The 22,102-nt window shown below is 50.1% G+C and overlaps 1 protein-coding gene across 6 annotated transcripts in view; it reads right to left on the bottom strand.

Moving 5' to 3' along the window:
* L3MBTL1 (L3MBTL histone methyl-lysine binding protein 1) overlaps window positions 1–22,102 on the bottom strand; it is a 45,471-nt gene that overhangs the window by 482 nt on the left and 22,887 nt on the right. Inside the window, exons 9-23 of one of the 6 annotated variants that reach the window (XR_002515121.2) lie at window positions 21,783–21,887; window positions 20,732–20,867; window positions 20,258–20,349; window positions 18,208–18,359; window positions 17,714–17,790; window positions 17,045–17,130; window positions 16,743–16,853; window positions 16,195–16,309; window positions 15,201–15,300; window positions 14,845–15,042; window positions 14,681–14,730; window positions 10,914–11,071; window positions 10,437–10,499; window positions 7,601–7,800; window positions 3,246–3,349 (exon numbers count right to left, since the gene is read on the bottom strand). Coding sequence is in view for 4 of the 6 variants with exons in the window: in XM_021921036.2 (XP_021776728.1) it covers window positions 10,125–10,499; window positions 10,914–11,071; window positions 14,681–14,730; window positions 14,845–15,042; window positions 15,201–15,300; window positions 16,195–16,309; window positions 16,743–16,853; window positions 17,045–17,130; window positions 17,714–17,790; window positions 18,208–18,359; window positions 20,258–20,349; window positions 20,732–20,867; window positions 21,783–21,887 (1,755 nt within the window). In the remaining 2 variants the exon portion in view is untranslated. Of the gene's footprint in view, window positions 1–569; window positions 3,386–7,600; window positions 7,801–9,352; window positions 10,500–10,913; window positions 11,072–14,680; window positions 14,731–14,844; window positions 15,043–15,200; window positions 15,301–16,194; window positions 16,310–16,742; window positions 16,854–17,044; window positions 17,131–17,713; window positions 17,791–18,207; window positions 18,360–20,257; window positions 20,350–20,731; window positions 20,868–21,782; window positions 21,888–22,102 lie in introns of those variants that run through there. The other 5 variants (XR_002515120.1, XM_017944794.3, XM_021921038.2 and 2 more) reach the window with 5 other exon arrangements.

Below are 22,102 nucleotides of genomic sequence, written 5' to 3'. Positions count from 1 at the left end.
TTCATTTTTTATTTGAGCACCAGGATAGAGCACATCGGTGCAATCACAGCTCACTGCAGCCTTGAACTCCTGGGCTCAGGTGATCCTCCCGCTTCAGCCTCCTAAGTAGCCGGGACTACAGGCATACGCCATCATTAAAAATAATTATTTTTTTTATAGAGACAGGATCTAGTTATGTTACCGAGATGGTCTTGAACCCCTGGCCTCAAGTGATCCTCCCTCCTTGGCCTCCCAAAGTGGCTAGGATTATAAGCGTGAACCACTGTGCCCAGCCTGATATTATTATTTTAAAATTTAGAGGTTTCATTGAATTTTCTGCCCTTGACCATTTACCAAATATCAAGGATCAGGCCCTTTTAGACACTGATCTCTGGGAGTTCCCACTGTTTACACTTTCAATGTAGACAGATATACCCATTTATCCTTATCTTTTGTTTGTTACCTTAAAAACTATAAGTACCCCTAACTAAGAACAAAGAGAACACTTTAGTCTCTTCAGTAATGCCACTACTGATAATCATTTTGTGTTCTCTGGATGTTTTATCATGAAAATAGAAACAGACTCTGGCTGAATCTCAGTTGTTCAAGTTTATTTATGTTGTTTTGATACACCGACAAATCACACCACATTTTGTTTGTAACTTTTTCTCCCTCAAGAGTCATCTTAGCTTAAGCCAGAAGATTCTCTTAAAAGACACACACACACATGTGCACACACAAAAGGCAAGTACAAAAATGTAACCCCACCAAAGTGCATGTGAATGAAAGTGCAAAAAAGGCTTCATTTGCAAACTCTGAGATCATTCTCTCTGCTTGAGAACATAAACAGAAAGGTCCTAACTGCCCTAGGCCTGGGCTGATCAGGGGCTGGACGAGGCTGCCAGGGGCCAAAACATAAGTGGCACCTGTTGCTAAGAGGGCAGAGGGCACCAGGAATCTCTGCCAACTCCCTCCCCTCTCTGCACTCCCAGGTCAAGGTGCAATAATATCATTTGGGGACAGAGTAGGGGTAAAGGGGCAGTGGGGCAGACAAGAGGCAGATTTCTTTCTACTTTTTAATGATTTGGTTTCTTTCCAAAGAGTTTGACAACAGTGCAGAAAGTGCTGAGGCCTCAAAGTTCAGAGGCCTGGGAGCCCTTTTTTCCAAGGCCCTTGGTCCATCTTGCCTTTACCACAGGCAAGCATTACGCAGATCCGAGGGCAAAGGCCCTCCTAGCCCCTCTCCTTAGAAGCTGTGAGGTCCCACAGCACCAGCCATGAGTACTTGCTGCCTTCTCACTGCACAAAGTCAGTGAACACCTCTCGTCTTTTAGAGAAGCCGACTGAGGATAAGGAGCTGATGAGCTCTGCCACCACCCAGAAAACCAAGATAAAAGCAGGGCTTAGACTCGTTCTACTTTACTCTTGGCCAAGGGGGTACCAATGTCACCCTTGTAAACCCAACCTTTGCTGTGTGGCAGGGCTTGCCTAGCTTCCTTCCAGGAAGGCTGTGCTCAAAGCTGCCTCTAAGCAGTTGAAAGGGAAGGGACACCTGAAGCCCTGTGGGAGCTCAACTGTGGGAGCTGAATGGCTTCCTCAAAAAGCTGTCCAGCCCATAGGAGAGAGGGGCCCCTACTGGGTTGTGGTAGGAAATCAACAGAGCTCTGGGTTTTCCACTTCTAAGGTAAAAATAAAGCTTCAAATTTTAATAATAGCCCTTGGCATTTTCCCAACACTGAGCCTCACATCTGCACCCTGTCCAACACTTCTGAGAGTGCCACACACGCACACATACACGTGCACACACACACGCATCACACGATTGAGAGAAGGGGTCTGGGAGAAGGCACCGGCCCCACACTCTGCAGGCCCACAACAGCACCTGGGCACGGGAGGTTGGCAGTGACTCCTTGCCTCCATGTGGGGCTGGCTCCTGCCAGTGGCTCTCCCCCTTCCCACCCAGGCTGGGAGGCAGGTTTGGCAGTGACTCAGTGGAAGCTGGGTTCCTATGTGGACAGAGAAGTGGAAGTCCCAGAGCCCCAGCAGGGACCTGGCTGGCAGTGCAAGACAGATGGAGAGCGGCAAGGAGGGCTTCAGGGACCCGGAGAATTCAGATAGAAAAGTTGACCTTCCTAACTCCCAACTTCAAGACTCTGCAAGAGCTAGTGGTAAACATTTAAGGGACACGCTGAATGATATCATGGGGGTGTGTGCTACACAGAGTGCTACATTTTCATGGCAGAAGGCCTGGCAGACCTGGGGCCATCACCCCATGGGCAATACCTTGGCTGAGGTCCAAGGCTGCAGAGGACACTATTCCTAATTTCAGGCACCACTATGCCCGCTGGAGCTGCCCCTCTGGCCAAAGACCCGAGATTGTCTAACAAATTCTTATGCTGGTCTCCTAACCTAGGCTACTGACCAGGCTGGGCTTACTCCTTTCCAGACTCAACACATGAAGGGTGTGTAGAAAACAGCAGTGGAACCTCAACCTCTGCCATCTATAAAAGAGGCTCTAGCCACCTGCTCATTCTGCTGGAACTTGGACTTGGCATGGGATACTAAAATGTCAACTGGTCCAGAACTGGGCAAGTTCAGGAAGGCATCTTAGCTCAGAATCTCTCAATTCTGGGCAAAAGAGAGAAAGGCAGCTAGAGACTTCCAAGGGATCTTATGAAAACATGTTTCTGAGGTTCACATATCTCAGGGGGAAGAGCCAGTGGGGTCTGGCTGGGGGCACTGCCCAGGAAACGAAGCAGCAGAATGAGGGCAGCAAAACCAGCAGACAGAAAGGGAGGAGGTGCCTCCAGGAGTAAATACGTTTGTGGCAGGGTCATTCTTGGCAGGAGGAAAGGAGCCAAGAAGAGAAAAGCACACAGAGATACCAAAAAAGGGACAGGGGCCTCAGATTGAAGGACTGCTGCTCTACTAGACTCTCCTCAACCACTAAGAAAAAGACCCTTTGGTAATAAAATAAAAGTCCACTGGAGCTGTGGGGTTGCCACAGTCCCACTGACTCCATGAGTAATGCCCCTGCCAATCATATCCTCACTGACATGCCTGGTGGCGAATGAGCTCTAGGACTTGGGGCTGGGTGCCTACCCTCCCCAGGGCTCCTTGGCTCCCATGTACCCTCTAAGAAGGACTAGCCCTGGTCAGATACAGGTGGAACATGGGGACGTGGGGGTATGAGGAACTCAGGTCAGGAAGAAAGCATCAGCTGGAGAGGGAGACCAAGCAGGGGCCGCAGGAGGGCCCAGCCCTGGGCCAGTCACTTTAAGGTGTCATCGGCGTTTTTGAACATGAGAATGGCGTTATAGATCTTCAAGGCTGGGCCCAGCTTGACGCTCATGATCTTCACAATGTCCGCCTGTGTCAGCAAAAGGAAGGCCTCGCCGTCAATCATCTGAGGGGTCGGGGGAGGGAGGTGGAAAGTGGAGAAGAAGGTGGAAGGGGTCACGGGGCAGGGGTGAAGGAAAGGGAGGGGTGCACATGGGGAATAGGGGAGGGGAGGAGGAGTAAAGGATATGTGGAAGACAGGGAAGGAGGAGAGAGGGGGAGAGAAAGGATCGGGAGAAAGGAGAAGGGAGGGAGAAAGGAAAAAAGGAAGACAGCAATGGGGACGGAGAAGGAAAGAAAGACAGCCACAGGTTTCCCCATCTTCACACACTTGTTCTCTTTCTCTCTTTCTGCTGACTGGTCTAAGGTTTAGTATATGTATTTGCAAAATGTCTTTTGAGTCCTCACAGACAGTGGCTTTGAGAAACCTGCTGTTGTTGTCCCCACATGACCTCATCGGTCAACCTTAGTGTTGCTAACAGCAAGACAAGCAGACACTGTGAGCATTCCGACATGAGGAATTATGAAGTACACAGTATCACCTAGGAGCTTGTCTTGCCAAAAGCAGAGGTGGGCAGGGGGAGAGAGAGAGAGAAACAGGGACAGTGACAGTGAGAAATTTAACCTAAGTCTAACCCAGCCTTTGGATCTAACTTTCATTTCTTGCGAAATACAGGGGATAGAGGAACAAGTTAAGTGACACCACAAGAAAGCAACAAGACAAATCCAAAAAACCACATTCTGAAAGACTTTTAAAACGTCATTAAAAAAGGAAAAACAAAGGATGGAGGGGCTCTTCTAGAACAGAAAAAACTTAAGAGACATAAAAACCAAAACCAATTATGTGGGCCTTGTTTGGATTCTGGCTCAAAAACTGCAAAGAGTATCCTAAGAACTGGGGAAATATGAATGCAGACTGGGTATTGGATGATATAAAGGAGTTACTTGCAATTTGGTAGTGGAATAACAAGATTGTGGTTATGTAAAGAAAGTCCTTAGTTTTTAGAGATGCAAAGTTATGTCCTCAGGGGTGAAATGTCATGATGTCTAAAATTTACTTAAAATTACTTCATCCAAATATAGGTGAAGCAAATATGGAAAATGTTGGTAATTGTTGATTCTAGCAGCTAGGTATGTGGGTAGAGTCAAGGAGTGAAGTCAGTTGTGGAGGAGGGGATGGAATGAAGAGAGCTGGGAGGCAGACTCTGGGGGTCAAGAGACTGAGCTTGTTTTTTGAGGATATGCCATCCCTCCTATGCTCACCCCTCAAGCATCATAGCAATGAAAACACTTCTGTGTTGTTTCTTATGTGCCAGGCACTGCTCCTAAGCACCTGTCATGTATTAACTCAGTTAATCCTCACAATAACCCTATGAAGCAATACCATTATCCTGATTATACAGATGAGGAAACCAAGGCAGACAGGCTACAGAATTTGCCCAAGATATACCTTGCTTATAAGTGCTGACCTGTGTTCTTAACCACTGTGAGAGCTGGGTAGGGGTATCCTATGGACATGACTCATGCAGCTCAGGGGGCGATGCCGCCCAAGCCTGGCCCTGCCCCACAGTTCCGCGTGAGCCCTCCTCACACCTAGCTCCACAGACTGCACTACAGACCCTTCCCCAATAACTGGGTGTCTTCTGCCTTGCACCTCTGTTCCCTCTACCACCCCTGCCAGGAAGGCCTGCTCACTGTCAGCATGCTTCTCCCAGCAGTCAGAACTGTCCACTCCTTCCGCTCTGCCTAGAGTTCACACAGTTCCACAAACTCCCCTGAATTCTCCTTCCGCTCAGCCTAGAGTTCACACAGTTCCACAAACTCCCCTGAATTCTCCTTCCGCTCTGCCTAGAGTTCACACAGTTCCACAAACTCTGCCTAGACTTCACACAGTTCTACAAACTCCCCTGAATTGTATGTATTTCTTCATTTGCCTTCCAGGAGCACCACGGGGCTGCTTACCTGACATAAGTCAGGTGCTCAGTAAATCCAGAAAGAATGAATGAAAGGATCTCCGAGGTGTGGTGACAACAGAACTGTATCTCACAGAGGCTGGCAATCTTAGAGGTTAAACGGAGGCAGGACAGAGTGGGGGAATGAACCGCATATATCTGTCCCCCCAGCAGCTCTGAGGAAACAGTTACCTGGTCCTTCCCAATTCACTAACCAAGGAGGCTCCGAAAACTGGCACTTCTGATGGCTAAAAACCTTCCCCCTCAAAAGAAAATGGAAAGTCTAGTAGCCAAATGCACGGATGAGATTATGTGCATTAAGCTTCCTTTCTAATGCTCTAAAATGACCCCTCAAGTGAAAAGGGGCTTCCCAGGTCTAAGATCAGGGTCTGGTGAATAAGCACATTTCCCCCTTCCTCAAGGAGTCTGCCATTCTATTCTCTCTCCAGCACCTCCTCGATGGGGAAGCACTGGAGAAACTGCTTGCCTGAGACACTGGGAGCTATGAGGGGGATGCCAAGTGGTCATCCCAGGAGGCAGCTCCCTTGGACTTGAGGAGCTCTCTTTGCTGACCCCCAGCAGATGTGTCTGTGTAGAAACATCCAGATTCAGACACCTCATGCCAGTCTGGCTCTGGGGCTTGCTCTGTCACCCAGGCTGGAGTACGGTGGCATGATTTCGGCTCACTGTAACCTCCACCTCCCAGGTTCAAGCAACTCTTCTGCCTCAGCCTCCTGAGTAGCTGGGACCAGAGGCATGTGCCACCACACCCAGCTAATTTCTGTATTTTTCATATAGACAGGGTTTCACCATGTTGGCCAGGCTGGTCTCGAACTCCTGACATCTGGGATTACAGATGTGAGCCACCATGCCTGGCCTCTGGGGCTCCCTCTTGATGGTCCCACTGAATCACAGAGCCTGGCCAGGGAGACCTCGAAGTTCAGGATATGAAGGAAAGGAAACCCTGGCAGAGTTAAGTATGTACTCTTACAGGAGTTCATTTCATTTCATTTCTTTTTTTTTTTTTTTTTTTTGATAGAGAGTCTTGCTCTGTGCCTAGGCTGGAGTGCAGTGGCACAATCTCAGTTCACTGCAACCTCTGCCTTCCAGGTTCAAGCGATTCTCATGCCTCAGCCTCCCGAGTAGCTGGACTACAGGCATGCACCACCATGCTCGGCTAATTTTTTTGTATTTGTCATACAGACTGGGTTTCACCATGTTGGCCAGGCTGGTCTCAAACTCCTGACCTCAAATAATCTGCCCGCCTTGGTCTCCCAAATTGCAAGGATTACAGGAGTGAACCACCGCCCCGGCCAGGATTTCAGTTCTTATCATTCAGAGAACCCACTGGTATATGGCTCCTTGTGTATTGCCTGAGATTTCTCACCCACGGTAATTGCCAAGGCCCAGGTTTCAGGTTCTTCAAAGCAAAGGCCAGAGTCTGTGGTCTGGCAGTCTGAGACTAGGTAAGGGAACAATGGAATGACCTCAGAAAATCTAAGATGTTGTCTGTGTGCTGGTGGGTATGGGGAGTTTTGAGCCATATGATCAGGAAAAGGGTCATGTTCTGACCTTGAAGGTAGAGGAAAATGGATAAAATAAGTCATACAATAATCTACCCTAAGCAACAGCCTGCAGTGCTGTGGAGAGGTCCAGGGAATTTCCTAAAATTGAGATGATCAGGATAGATCTTGAGAGAGCCATACATGGAATGTTTAACACAGGTCAAGCTAAGATTTAATCAGCACTTTCAAAACCCCACTGGGACTTCTATGCTTTCACAGCAGAAAGGTGTGGTCTACCAGGAGCCCAAGAATATGGGACATTTGGGAAGCAGGAAGCTGCCAGTATCCATCTGGCTGCACAGTTAGCAGAGCCCATCGGCCCCTCTCTGTCCTCCCCTTCCTCTGGGCTCCAGGATACCTGCACACGTGTCTTTCACGGCCCTTACCACACTCTACCAGGAGCAACAACTTACAATTCTGTATCCCCTACCACGCAGAGAACCTTAAGAGCAGGGACCTGTTCTTATCTGCTTCAGTATCACATCACCTTATACAAGGCCAGGCACAAAGTAGACATCAATAATTATTTGCTGATGAAATGGCTACAATAAAGATGACAAAGAGAGGACTGGACAGACTACTCTTAGAGCCACCAGTAAAGAACAACCATAAGACCATCTATGCACTTTGCTCTAATTCCTCACTCATGAAGCAACCCTCTACTGGCTGGTCTGTGTCCCAGACGGAGAGCATCTTGATTGGTGTCCCTGAATACCCAATCATCAGTTAAGCCAGAGAGAGCCCACTCCTGGAGCATCGTCCTACCTGGGGAAACTGATGACATGGGCCAGACACTGGAGATGGCGATCCTCACATCCCATAAAGGTCCTGCTCCACTCCAAGACTCTATTTGATGCTGGCAGTCTACCAGTACACCTTCTCCCTTTGGCCACTAGTTTTCTGTATCACAGACCATGCTGAACCAAGAGACACAGCAGATGTTCCTGGGAGACATAGCCCTTGTCCTAAGATGAAAAGAATGCAAAGCCAAGCATAGGCTGGAGGATGAAACTCGGCTGGCTCTGTAGCTGGCTGAACAACTACACTTGAAGAGTGCTGACTTATGACCTGTGGTCAACCTACAGAAAGGTCTGAAACAGGGTGCCACATGGTTCTGCCTTCTCATAAAACACGTTAAGACTTGGACAAAGACACAGAAGGCTTAGTTATCAAATGTGCAAGCTGTACGAGGTTGGAAAGCCTTATTAACATCACAGATGACAGAAGCAAAATGTAAAACAGGGCTTTAAAACCAACCAGATAACATTTAATAGGGTGGATGTAAAGTTTTACATTAGGTTAATTTAAAAAAAAATCTCAGTGGTGCAAGTACTCCCTGGAAAATTTGGTTCGACTGTAGTTGACATGAAAAGCACCTGGGGGCTTTTATGAACCCCAAAGTAGTGTGATGTGGCTATAATAAAGCTAGAGCAAACTTAAGTTTTGCTAACAAAAAAAAAAATAGAGTTCAAATCTAGGGGAAGAGAAAATAACCCTACTGTACAAGAAATTATGGTATACTCATAAAATGGAACACCAGTCAGCAATAAACAAACTACAGGTACAGACAATAACATGGAGAAGCCTCAAAAACATGACACTGTGCAGAGACAGACCTAGAAGATAACACGCCCTATGATTCCATTTATATGAATTGAAGAACAGGCAAAGCTCATCTATGATGCTAGAAATTAGAAAAGTGGTTGTCTTTTGGGGTGCGGACTGACTAAAAGGGGCTGAGAAAGAACTTTCTGGTATGATGGAAAGGTCTATATCTTTTTCTTTTCTTTTTTTTTTTTTTACACTAAGTTTTTTTTGTATGACTTAATATGAGAGGAAATGTCTATATGTTGATTGAAGAGTTCAAGGGCAGACATGTCATAAAACCTGTGAAATTGTACTTTTAACATGTGTGCCTCTCTCACTATAGGCATTTTATCTCAATTAAAACACCTCTAGGGGAGCAGCACCCCAGCATGTTCTATGCCGGCCAGAGGCCATCGAAAACAGAGAGTTCAGCTCTGCACACATACATGAAGAGAAGAAGATCACCAACACAGAGGGCAAGGAAAGCACCTGGAAGCAGGAGGAGTTTGGGAGCTCCACCACACACAGCTCAAAGGAGGAAACTGGCTGTGCTGGGCCTAGATACAGACACTCTTCCAGGGCAAGAAGAGCCAACTACTTTCTTTTTTTGTTTTTTGAGACAGAATTTTGTTCTGTTGCCCAGGCTGGAGTGCAGTGGTACAATCTCGGCTCACCGCAACCTCCGCCTCCCGGGTTCAAGTGATTCTCCTGCCTCAGCCTCCCGAGTAGCTGGGACTACCGGTGCAGGCCACCACACCCAGTTAATTTTGTATTTTTAGTAGAGACAGGGTTTCACCATGTTAGCCAGGCTGGTCTTGAACTCCTGACCTCAGGTGATCTGCCCGACTTGGCCTCCCAAAGTGTTGGGATTACAGGCATCAGCCACTGCACCCGGCCAACAAAGTTCTTTACTTAAGGGCAACTATGTACTAAAAGTCAAAACTGGTGTTTATTGTGTTCCCACCATATCAGTCATTTTGTATAGGTAAAGTGATTGGATCTACATGTTCCTCCATGATATTGCTATATTATATACTAGTGATACACAGCCATATACTACATAAAGACATTTCCGTCAATGATTCCACATTTAAAACCATGGTCCCATAAGATTATAATGGAACATATACAGAAACCTGATACATGGCCCTTGATATTGGCATTGCAGATCAAGTAGGGGAAATGACTGATATTCAGTAATAATGCTGGGACATTTGTTTTTTCATGTGAAAATATACATATAAATAAAAATACATATAACATCTACGTTTGTGTAAGTACATTCTATAATGTTTACACAATGACAAAATTGTCTAGTGACAATTTTTAAGAATGTATCCCCATCGTTAAGCAATGCATGACTGTAATTATACTAGACATTCTGGTATGATTCATTCATCATTTCCAATGCTCACAATGGCTCTGCAAGGTAGACCTCATTATACCCACTTTATCTCCATTTTACAGACAAGAAGATGCAGGCTCAGAGACAGTAAACAGCTCAAATTGACAGAACTGGGATTTAAACCCAGACTGTCTCCAAAGCTGACATTCTTTTTTTATCTACAACTCACTACTCCTTGGCTCTTGATTTTAAGTGTGTGTTAGGATCCTTGCAGTAAATCACAGTATCTGTGTCATTCAAAATACACTTTAATTATCAGCTATATTGGATTAAAGGTTAAAAAAAGTACACTTTAATTTACTGACTACCACTTGCGAAGCTAAGTTTGGCAAGCAAATGAGTGGGTAGAGAGCAGAGGAGTGAATGGACTCCTGTCTCCAGGACGCCTTTTCCTTCCTGAAGATGATCTGAGCACACAGGGTCCCCAAGCTGGGCCACAGTCCAGACTAGATTCTTCCCAGAGACATGGGTCACTCTGACTATTCTTGCCCAGTAGGGCAACACGGGTCCCTCCCTAGTTGAGGCAGCGCCAGTGAGGGCACCTGCTTCCTGCTGTCTTAAGGACACAGTGACCCCGGCTCTGTCTCCCACTCTGCACTTGCACCTTACCTCGTCTTTGAAGAGGCGTGCTTGGTCCTCACAACCTGTCAGGGTCTGAACAAAGCCGAAGACCTTGGAAACCAAAGATGACATGTTGACCAGGGGACAGAGCTTGGGCATGTAAGAGGGCTGGCCTCCATGGCCTAGGTGCTTCTGAGCTGTGCCAATGCTGCTTTTTCTCCCCAGCCTAAAGGGATCCTAGGGTTTCTATGCTGGCAGATGTACCAAGTTGGGCCCCTTGCTTCTGAGGCCTGGGACTGAAGTCTGCCTCTCCTGTTGGATTTCTGGCGGAAATAGCAGCACAGCCCCCGCCCCCTCTGCCACGATGGGTCTATTAGGAAGTGTCTCACTGGGCAGCCGACAGGTGAGCACGAGGTAGTGCCAGGAGTGGTACCAGGTTCTACCTGACCTGGGCCTTTCCACCAGGGTATGGTGAGAGGGAGGAGGAGGGGAAGACAAGGATAAAGAAGGGCCCTCGCTCCTCACCTCATCGATGGTCCACTTGGCGACTGTTGAGGCTGAGATGCCCGCTACTCCTGGCAGGAGCTTGCAGTGCTGCTCCCAGCACACTGAGAGTGAGCGGTCAGGATGGGCCGACAGGGCTGACATGAAGAGGGACTGGTGCACGACATCGGGCGTGAGTGCTGGAAAGCAGAGGCAGAGGCTGGCAGGCCAACGCTGAGGGCTAAACTGTTCCCGAAGCCCATGCATACCCACACCACTCAGGAGACTGGCTGGCAGAGTAGACAGGACCCCGGGCCCCTTCTGACAGCCTGTAGAGTCAAGAGGGTGAGCCATATCTCCTGACTCCTCACGCAGTGTTCACTCCTGCTGGTAAAGTGGCTGTCTCAAAGACCCTCAGGTCAGCTATTTGGAATGACCCTCACCCCATCTCTCTGAGGCTGCACCACCCTGGGCCCTGCAAGGATACTCTCTTAGAGCTGCTGCAGCATCTCTAAAGACACAATTTTCTAGATGCCATGCATCAAAAGGGTCCTTAACATCCAAACAAGCTCAGCCTTGACGTCAGAAGTCCACTCTGTTTACTCTTCTTCTCATGGGTCCTTTTGGGCTATGACCAACTTTCTCAGAGCTAGGGTGATTCTGCTTCAGAATCACAGTCCCCCTGAGGAGGCTGAAGACCACCCCTCTGGCCACTGCCATTGCCTCAAGCTCCAGTTCCCCCACCTCCTCCACCAGCCCGGTCTGCACTACTGCCTACGCCAGCACTAGAGGGTGATCCCTGACCCACTCCTCAGCTCCATGTTGCCTGCGGCTTTGCTTCCTGGTCTGCCTCTGGGATCAGCGGCCCCAACCTCCTACCTCAAGCAGCTGTACTGAGCTGATGACTCATGCTGCTCAGCTTGGCCTCCTCCTTGGCAGGGCCTGGCACTTGCCAACTTGGACTTCATCCCCCTCTGGCTGCTTTGACAAACCTGGCCCCACTCACTGCTACCAGCCTTGGCTGGCCTTGTGCAATGTGGTCACTTTCCCAAGGGGTTTTCCCAGCCTCTGTCCATGGTCCAGGGGCATTGGCTCTTTATTCTCCTGGTGCTAATTCCAGATGCTCATTAGTGCAGCACCTCCAAGTGCCCTCTTGTCAAAGACCCTCCCTGTTGGTCATAGATTGTCCTGCCCTCTCTCCTTGAGTGTCTGCCTTTAAGCCTGGCTCTTCCACCCACAAAGCCTTGGGGATTCCATCCCCGGCCCTACCAACCACACTTCTGTGCCACTGCCTTCCTGCTGCTCTCTCTGTTCATCAGCAAAACCCTAATACCTGCCCATACCCCAGACAGCCCCATCTCCCTGCTCAGTCAGCTCCTCTCATGGCCCATCTGGGGCACGCCCAGCATCTCTCATGACAGCTACCACCACTAGCACCTTATCTACCTGGCCACAGGTTTGGCCTCTGGTCCACCAGGTACTCCCTCTTTGAAACCCTGTATCTGGTCCCCTTCATACCCTGGGGTGGGGTTTGGGAGACAACACCAAGTTTGTAGGGAGCTTTTCTCCTTATCTTGCTTCCCCAGAGCACAGGGAAGAGCACAGGCCAGGAGCGCTCACCAGCAGTTAGTGTTTTATCTAACTGCAGACCATCCAGCTGCAGGTCAGACATGTCTCCTCAGACATGGCTCCTCGGTTCCTTCAGCAGTTGACACTTCCAGGCCTAAAGACTAAGCCCAGCCAAGCCCTGTCCTCTCCAGGCAGCCCTTCCTATGGAAGTGTTCACCAGCAAACTCCAGAGCCTATGAATGACCAGTGGCTCCTCCGGGTGAGAGGAGAGCTAGAAAAGCAGGGGTGCCCTGCAGAAGTGAGATCTGGGAAATGGCCTCTGCTCTATCCTTGAAGTGCCTCAAGGCTCTGGGTGAGCCCTTCTTTGCCAGCTCCGGGACATAGTCTCAGTCCTGGAAAGATGTAGCTTCCCAAAAATTCTACAGCCTAATTCCGGGGTGAACACAGTAGGCAAGTGCCCTCTGGTGGTCAGAACTTGGTCCTGCAGTGGACCAGACCGTGGGTGCCACAGGTGGGTACAAGAAGTGCCCACTGCAGTTTGATCCTTAGGAGTCCTTACTCTGAGGGTCTAGGCGCTGGCCAAGACCCTCAGGTGTGAGACTGAAGAAACTGCCTCTGTTCCCGAAAAAAGGAAACAGTATGAGATGACAGCAAGAGGGAGTGAGCAAGAGACTCAGAATAATAATACTGGCAGGGAGCTGTGCTAAGCACCTCACGTGGAGCATCTCAGTTAAGCCTCTCACCACATCATACGATGGGTTCGATTATTATCAGCATTTTACAGATGAGGAAGGTGAGGCTCAGAGAGGCAGTGTCACCCACCCAAGATCTCTCAGCCTGTAAAAGGTAGTCTGACTTCAGGGCTACGCTTTTTATCACTATGTTATTTACTGCCCAGATTACAGAGACTGTTCTTGAAGAACTGGGACAGCTTGGGTCTTGCCAAAGGTGCATTAAACCAAGTGATTCTCAAGGTCTCTTTTAGCCTTAAAACGACATTCATTCCATTCAACTGCCCTGCTGTGCAACAGGCCCTGTACTAGTGGCTGCAGATGTAAGATGAATTCACCACCCAGGGGAGGGCTCAGTCACTATGCTCCTCCCCTTGAAGTATGTTATGAGCTGAAATGTGTCCCCGCAAAATTCATGTGCCGAAGCCCTAACCCCCAGTGCCTCAGAATGGGACTGCATTTGGAGAAAGGGCCTTTAAAGAGTGATTAAGTTAAAATGAGGTCATTAGGATGGGCCCTAATCCAATTCAATTGGTATCCTTACAAGAAGAGACACTTGGACACAACACGAGACACCAGGAATGCTTGTGCACAGAAGAAAGACCACGTGAGAGCACAGCAAGAAGGCAGCCGTCTGCAAGCCAAGAAATCAAGCCTGCCAACACCTTGATCTTGGACTTCTGGCCTCCAGAACTGTGAAAAATAAATTTCTGTTGTTTAAGCTACCCAGTCAATGGTATTTTGTTACGGCAGCAAGCACGCTAATGCAAGGGGAGTGAGAAGTGAACTGACATTTGGGTTAGGTGCTTTATGTCTCTTATACCAGCAGCACGCAGCAAGAGGAGTCAGGTCAGATCCAAGTTGGAATGCCAACTCTGCCCCTTACAAGGTGAATGACCCTGGGCAAGTGACTTCATCCTCTGAGACTCATATTCCTCCTCTTGCAGAAGAACAATACACATGTTAGAGAACTCGTGTGAGAGTTAGACACAGTATGTGTAAATCACCTGGCATACTGCCTGGCCCATAGTAGATGCTCAGTGAGCAGTGGTAGTAACCACTGTTATTTCAGGTATTGACAACGGAAAGGCAGGTTTTATCCAGTTATTCAAGTGAGGAAACTGAAGCTCAAAGATGTTAAGGGACTTGCTTAAGGTCACGCAGGTAGAAAGGGATAGCTATGGTCTCCTTCCCAGGAAGCCTAGAATCAGAGAAGAGCAGGGGCATCATCCTGCTTCACGGTGAGAACCAAAGGCCCCAAGAGGCTCTGTACCTTCCCCACAGACTCACAGCAAGGCCATGGGGGACATGAGACTGGAACCCAAGGTCACTCAAAGCCCCTCCATTGCTTTTGCCACTGCTCTGTGCTCTTAGTATCTCAAACGAAGAGGCACAGCCCTCCTTCTAACTTCTCCCACTCTGGGAAATCTGTCTCATCCCACCAATGACAGAGCACTCACTGTGAACACTCTGAAGTGGAGGACATAGGAGCAGATAAGCCAGACTTACTCTGGAAATCTTCCTGCGGAATCTTTCGATACTTCGGAGGGCGTCCAATTCTGGAGAAGGAAGGACCAGGTCCATGGCAGGGAATCAGTGTCTGGCCCATTTCGAGAGGCTACGAGGCCCCACACCCCCAGGAAGGCCGGGCCCTGACTCCCTGGCCTCCATACCGGCCATGATGGCGAGGCTTCTTCCTTGGGGAGAAGCCTGAGAGGTTCTTCTTGCGAGCTGAGGCCTCTGAGTCAGACAGCTCTGCTTTCAGCCGGCTCTGGTTCCTCTCAGCCAGCGGGCAGCCTGAGAGGCAATGGTGAGCTGTGAACTTGCCTGTGACATGGCCAGAGCCGTCGCAACCAGGAGTGGGGCACTTCCTGGGGAAGAAGAGGCTTAAGTTGGGTTGAATCCACTGGTCCCTGCTGAGCCCTCTCCAGCCCTGGTCCCATCTGGAGAGTGTCTTGATGGACCCCAGTCGGCTGCACGCAGTAGGTGCAAAACAACCCTGAGGGTCTCAGCAGGAACCTTCACTCACCGGTGGTGAAAGCTGTATTTGGATGTCCTAGTGTGGGGCAGGCTCCTATAGCTGAGAGGGGGACAGCCCCCAAGGGAGGCAGAGCTGGGCTCTCTGGGTCCTAGAAGAGCAGAAAGGAGGGGGGTCCTCATGGAGTCCTAGGGGTGGGGAGTGCTGGGAAGGAAGGAGCAGTTTCCACTGGGGAGATCAGCACTAGAAATCCACTCCCCAGGGATGAGGGCCCTGTGTCGGTTGTGACACCATTCTCTGTTACTGGATATCTGCCCCTCTCTGAGTAAGGAGGGCTTAGCTCTCATATGTTAATACTTTGCTGACACCTGTAGACCATGCCCTCAGTCTCTGAGAGAACTCTAGGGGAGAAGAGCCACTCAGAGTTGGTTGGGTGAAGCCATACCTTAGAAGCCACATCGGGCAGATTCATGTTACTCTCAGTTCTTTTTCTTGTTTTCATTCCCAAGACTTTGGTAACTTTTTTAAGGCTCTGCCCATGCTTGGAGAACATTCAAAAAGGATCAACACTCCATGTGAGACAAACACAGTTGCAGCAGGGAAATAAGGAAGGAGAATCCTAAGGGTGAAAATGGGGCTGAGCAGCTAATGGACCTGAACTCTAATCCCTGCCACACAGACAATGAGAATTTACTTTAGGAAGCCAGCATGTCCTTAGCAAACACAGTGCATGCTCAGTGTGGCTCTGCTAGATGCTGAGAGAAATCCCTGAGTGCCTGACCACCTCTGAAGCACATGCTACCAAGTGAGCTCGCCCCTTTGCACCTCAACACCCCAAACCCCGACAACTGGGGTAGCCAGAAGCGCTGCTTAGTGTAGCATATAGTCCGGGGGTGGGGTGGATGGAGGATTCCGAAACTCATGGTAGGCGTCAGAGCCCTCTGTGTCATATTTGGCATGGGTTGTCAGAGCTCTGTAGGCAAACTACAGGACTGTCAGAACCTGGGGGGAAAGGAAAAGATCAGAGTGCCCTAGGGGTACACACGGAGAGGAGGCTGCAGGGGATGTCCTGTCTTGGAGCACCAGCCGGCAGGGTGGATGTCTGGGTGGTCAGCGTCGATCCAGAAATCATAGCCATGACTCCAGCCATCAAAGTGGATCTGGGGAGGAAAGGCTCTTGGAAGTCAGGTGTTTCTCATGGAGCCCAGCTCAGCCAGGAGGTCCTCTCCCCATCCCTGGGACCCGTCAGAAGCTAGATCCTGGATTGGAAGAATCAAGGGGCCAACCCTGCAATAATCAGTCTTGGCCACCACATTTTCCAAGGGCATCACTCATCAAGTTACTGGCATCTCCCACTGGCAGTCCTCGGGTGGGACGAGGATTATTAGGCCCATTTTACAGATGATGTAAGGCTTAGAGAGGGAAAATGACTTGTCCAAGCCCACAAAAATAAGTCACAGATGAGGCAAGAATGAGATTCAAGATCTCTGGCTTCATCTCTCTCATGCCATGATGCCCTTGACCTCTAAGCAGTCTACAGAATTCCTGCCCAACTGGCCTGTCCACTTCCCAGCCCTAGGGTCCCAGAGCCACCTTTATCCGATGGTCCTCCACATCCTCCACGCTGGCCACGCGAATCAGGGCTGGGTTCCTGCGGTCCACAGCCTCCAGCTTCATGTTGACCAGGAAGCTGTGAGGGGGTCGCTGCAGATGGGACAGCTTCCTTCAGGCCAAGGCCCAGCTCAGCAGAGCTGAGGCCCCACAGAGGGAGCCCAAATGCTGTGCCTGGGGAAACTGGGGTTTGCCCAAAGGAGAAAACTAGGGCCCCAGCCTGGCTAGCTGAGTGCTCCATGTCTTTCTGAGCTCAGCTCTGGGGGCAGGGAGCACTGACTCACCACCTTGAAGGCCCAAGCGGGGACAGCAGAGGCCCCAGTTTCTTCCAGATATTTCTCCCAACAGAAGTTATCAGGGTCTGGGTAGTCTGGAGGAGAGGATGAGAGCAATGTCTAGCCACCCAGGTGTACTGGGGAAGCCCTCTGCCCCCAAGCACGACCAGGAACATGGAAGGGACAAAGGCCCTTGGAGTAGAATCTCCCCCACCATCACCACAGCCAGCTCCTTGCACTGGGCTCCTCAGGCAGATGGGTGCTAGTAGAACCAAGCACAGCACCACCCTAATAGTTTACAGGGCTGTCTGGGAACCCTGACTCCTGTCACTCTTGGTCTGTTGCTCCCACCCCAGACCCATCTGAATCTCTATTGTATTTGGGCCAATGCAATACTTCCAGGAGGAAGGACTCATTTTACTTCTGATTCCCCGCTTCCTTGCTGAGATGGTCATGTAACTTTCTTCCCCTAAACCCCAGTGGAGTCAGGGTTTGACAGGAGTCTCCTAAAATCAAAGGGTTCTCAACTCCCAGGCCAAGAAGCTGAGGCTTCAGGACACGTCTGTTCTCTCACCCTGACCCTAGAGAGCCAGCTACCGAGGCACTACTGGTAGGCGGTCAGTGGAGGGAAGCAGAGCCAGGCTTAGGAAAGGGGACGTGCTCAGGCTGCAGGGTCACCTTGTGGAGGGGTGAGGGGCTTTCCTTGCTTCTGGCACCAGCCCACTGGGTGGATATAGGGGCTGCTGGGATCACACCTGAAATCCAAGAACACGTCACTGTCCCAAGAGCAATTTGAGGCCCTGAGCCTGCCACCCTCTGACAGCATGGCTCAGGACCCACCCTCATCTACTTCTTAGTGAGAGGGAGACAGATGGCAATGACAAAGTTAGAAAATTGCAACATGAATGACAAACTCTACCATCACCATGATATCTAAGGGAAAATCATGAATCATAGGGGTTTGCTCATCTTAACCATGGTATTTTTAGATGAAACATTTAATATTGAGCTATATTTCTTATGATAAAACTCAATTCAATTATCTTCCAACCTGAGGAAGATCTGAATGTCAGAACTGGACTGAGTGGGGCTACATGGTACCTGAGATATGAAAGCAGTTGCCCCCTGCCATCCCCTCGCCCCCTGAGACCACGTCTGGGCCCTCCCACTACCAGTAGTCATAAGTATCATCCCAGTTGTCGAAGTGCACCAGGAAGCGGCTGTCCACCACATCGGTCACACTGGCCACGCAGACAAGGGAGGGGTTCATGCGGTCAACAGCCTCCAGCTTCATGCCCACCTGGAAGCCCAGGGGTGGGGGACTCTAGGGGAAAAAGAGGGGCTGCCATGGCCAGGGCCAAGCTGGCTAGCACCAGCCCCGAGCCCATTGGCAAACAAAGGAATAGGTTCTCTAGGAAAGCCTGGGGTGTGGGCAGTGAGAAAGGAAGGAGAAATAAGCTGAGAAAGAGGGCCCTCCAGGGCAGAATTATAACCTGAGCCCTGAGGCACTCAGGAACCTCTGGTCTCCAAGGTGCACTCAGAGGCCTGGCTTGTGCCAGAAGGTAAGTGCCTGGAAGGAGGCTATGCATTCGCCCAAAGAACCTGGCAAATCAAGTATAAATCTTCCCTACCCAGACAATCCCTCCCAGCCTGTCCTGAGGCAATTGTGGCAATAGTGGGGTGACCGGGAAGAAACAGTGGACATCTATGGCACAGAGGCAGGCGGGGAACCAGTATAAATTGAGTACCTGCCATGTAAGCTTCAAAAGACATCACCTCCCTGGACCTTTACAACAACCCTATTCCCATTTAAGAAGTTAAATCACTTGGCCCAGAACACAATGCTAGTCAATGGTGGCGCCACTATTTAAACAGTTTGGATTAGAAGTTGGCATTTGTTGTCACAACAGCAGATGGGACCCCACCTGTCACCTGGGAACCTGCAAGTATGAACTCTGGGGCTGGACTGGGGTGGGGGAGTAACTGTCTCTGCCTGAAGAGCATGGTGGAGGCCCGGGCCCATGGGGACTCTAGACATGCAATATGGTTGTTTTTTTATTAGACACAGGGTCTCACTCTGTTGCCCAGGCTGGGGTGCAGTGGTACAATCACAGCTTGCTGTAGCCTTGAATTCCTGGGCTCAAACAATCCTCCCACCTCAGCTAGCTACTGTAGTAGCTAGGACTACAGGCACGTGCCACCATGCCCAGCTAATTTAATGACATTTTTTATATAGATAGGGTCTCACTATGTTGCCTGCGCTGGTCTCAAACTCCTAGGCTCAAGTGATCCTCCCGCCTCAGCCTCCCAAAGTACTGGAATTACAGGTGTGAGCCACCGCACCCAGCCAGTATGATATATATATATATACACAAACATACACTTTTCTTTTTTGAGATGGAGTTTCGTACTTGTTGCTGAGACCGGAGAGCAATGGCGCGATCTTGGCTCACTGCAACTTCCGCCTCCCAGGTTCAAGCGATTCTCCTGCCTCAGCCTCCTGAGTAGCTGGGATTACAGATGCCCAACACCATGCCCAGCTCATTTTTTCTATTTTTAGTAGAGACGGGGTTTCACCATGTTGGCCAGGCTAGTGTTGAACTCCTGACCTCAGGTGATCCACCTGCCTCAGTCTCCCAAAGTGCTGGGATTACGGGCATGAGCCACCGTGCCCGACCCAGTATAATATTTTTAATGGGGGCTCCCTATATATCCTAGGCCTTTTGGTTGGGATTATGTGAGATACTTTAACTGCTGGATAAGCTGCCAGCTGCCTTGAACAGAGGAAAGGACAAGGGATGAATTGTTGGAAATAAATGGAGGAATCTCAATGTTGGGCAAAAGGAAGAAAAAAGAAGCTCCCAGAATAGAGGCATTGACCTTACACCAAAGAACTGCAAAGCAAACCAAAGCAAGAATACATGAGCAATGATATCTCAGTGCTCAGACTAGGGTAGTGGGTCAGGGGCTCCAAGGGGATGTGAGGACAGGATATCTGCAGTAGCAAAGGAGGGAAGGAAGTCGGGAAAAACCTATAACCAGCTTCCCATCCCTGGCCCTGGACCCTGCCCAGCTGTGCCCCTCCCCATCTGATATGAGAGATCAGAACAAAGCTGAAAGAACCAGTAGATTAACTTCCTTCTGATGAGTCAGATACCCTGGGCCAGCTGCAGTGACTCTGGGACTTGGGGGTGACATCCACTCTCACTCAGGGGCACTCACGTGGCTCTGGCTCACAAACAGGTGCTTGGGGGCAGCCTGAGCTCTTGTGCTGCGCAGGTACTGGCTCCAGCTGAACTCCTCCTCCTTGTAACCTAGGCCCCTCGAGGGGGATGAACAGAGCGCCGTGCAGAGTCTGGGCCACGGCGAGGGCACCCCACAGTGAAGCAGCAGAATCAGGCATGCCTGAGGACCACCCTCCCCCAGCCCTCAAGAACTTGCCCAGGGATCCCCCACTACTGAAGCAGGACACGACTTGAGCGGACACTCAAATGGCAAGTGCAAAGCGGAAGTCCTAGGGCTCCTGGTCAACTTGGTCCCAGGGTAGACTCATCAGGATGCGATGAAGAGAGGCTGACTTTGGAACAGCGTACAGGGTCAGAAAACAAACGAGTTGGAAGCCAGGGGACCCAAGGGGAAGAAGCAAAGGGTCTGAGGACTCACTGCCTCACTGTGACCAACCCAGCTAGGCCTTACCTTTGGGAGGCTGCAGCTTGTGCCCCGTCTTCTCAAACCAGCCAGCAGGGTGAATGTCAGGGGAGTTGGCATTGACCCAGAAGTCATGGCACTCAGAATACCCATCAAAGTGCAGGCGTAGGCGATAGCCACATACCTGGCCCCATGAGGGGAATCAGGGACTCCAATGTCAGGAGATGCCCCACTCCCCATCTCCCTCACCTCTCCTGGCCCAGTCTGGTGGTCTCAGAAGCTCTAATGCTAGCAGGTTCCCCAACCCCACCTTTCTTTCCTCCCAGGTGTACCCCATCCTGTCCTATTCTGCAGTGAGGACAATTTGTGTACTCATGAGCCCTGAGTTCTGGATACAAGGGAGGTGGACCCTATGAGAGTCTCCTGCCCTTTTGAGCCCTGGACAGAATTCTGAGGGCAGCCACCAAGGCTCAGGACTGCTGAGGGCTCCTGATGACTGTTCCCTCTGCTACCTTCTCTCACTGCTCCCCACTCACACTCTGCTTCCAGTCTTGCTGAGCTAATAGCAATTCCTTGAGGGTAGCAGTCTGTTCCATGCCCCAGGGCTTTTGCCCACTTTGCTCCTTCTGCCTGGAGCTCCCTCCTTATTCACAACTTCTCTCTCAAGACTCTGCAAAGGAGGCCCTTCCTCTATGCTTTTCCTGCTCCTCAGACAGATCTGATGCAGCTGTGCCTCCCAGCTCAAGTCTGCTGCCACCCCCATGGCATGTCACTGATATGTTTATTTGGCTGGTTCCCCAGACAACTGTGAGCTCCTAGAGGACAAAGACCTTGTTTGACTCACGCCAACATCCCTGGCCCTCGGGATCTCCTCAAGCTTCCCCAGAGTGGACAGTATACGTTCATCCAGTAATAGGACTGACCCATGACACTCCATGTGGTTTTTTTCTTTTAAGCTTTCTGTGTATTCCAACTTAATCCCCTACTAGATTGTGTGTGCTCTGAGGGGAGGGAGGTGTTTCCTTCTATGTCCCCAGCAAGATCCATCAATCTACACTGAGAGACATCATCAGAAAGGTGGTACCAAGCCCCAGCTCACCTCAGCCACAGTGAGGATGAAGTACATGGACGGGTGTTGAGGGTCAATGCCTTCCAACTTCATGCCCAGTTTGAAGCCATTCTTGTTGTGAGTGACTGCCTGGGACTGTCAACGCACAGAGTGGAGAGGACCCAGCTTCCATCCAGCCTTATCCTTGCCTAGTGGGCTTGGGGTGAAGGAGCTGCCTTTAGGCCCCACCCGCCTGGTATTTCCAAAGGGGCAACTTATTTGGGGATCGTTACTTCAGGGATCTAGAGAGAGAGAGAATATCTCCCAGGTCCCTTGAAAAATGTGGGTGAGTCAGGGCTGGACTCACCAAG

Source organism: Papio anubis, chromosome 16 (assembly GCF_008728515.1).
Source record: "Papio anubis isolate 15944 chromosome 16, Panubis1.0, whole genome shotgun sequence".
Classification (NCBI taxonomy): domain Eukaryota; kingdom Metazoa; phylum Chordata; class Mammalia; order Primates; family Cercopithecidae; genus Papio; species Papio anubis.
The sequence above is the reverse complement of the archived record's forward strand: the minus strand, read 5'-3'. Positions and strand labels throughout refer to the sequence as shown.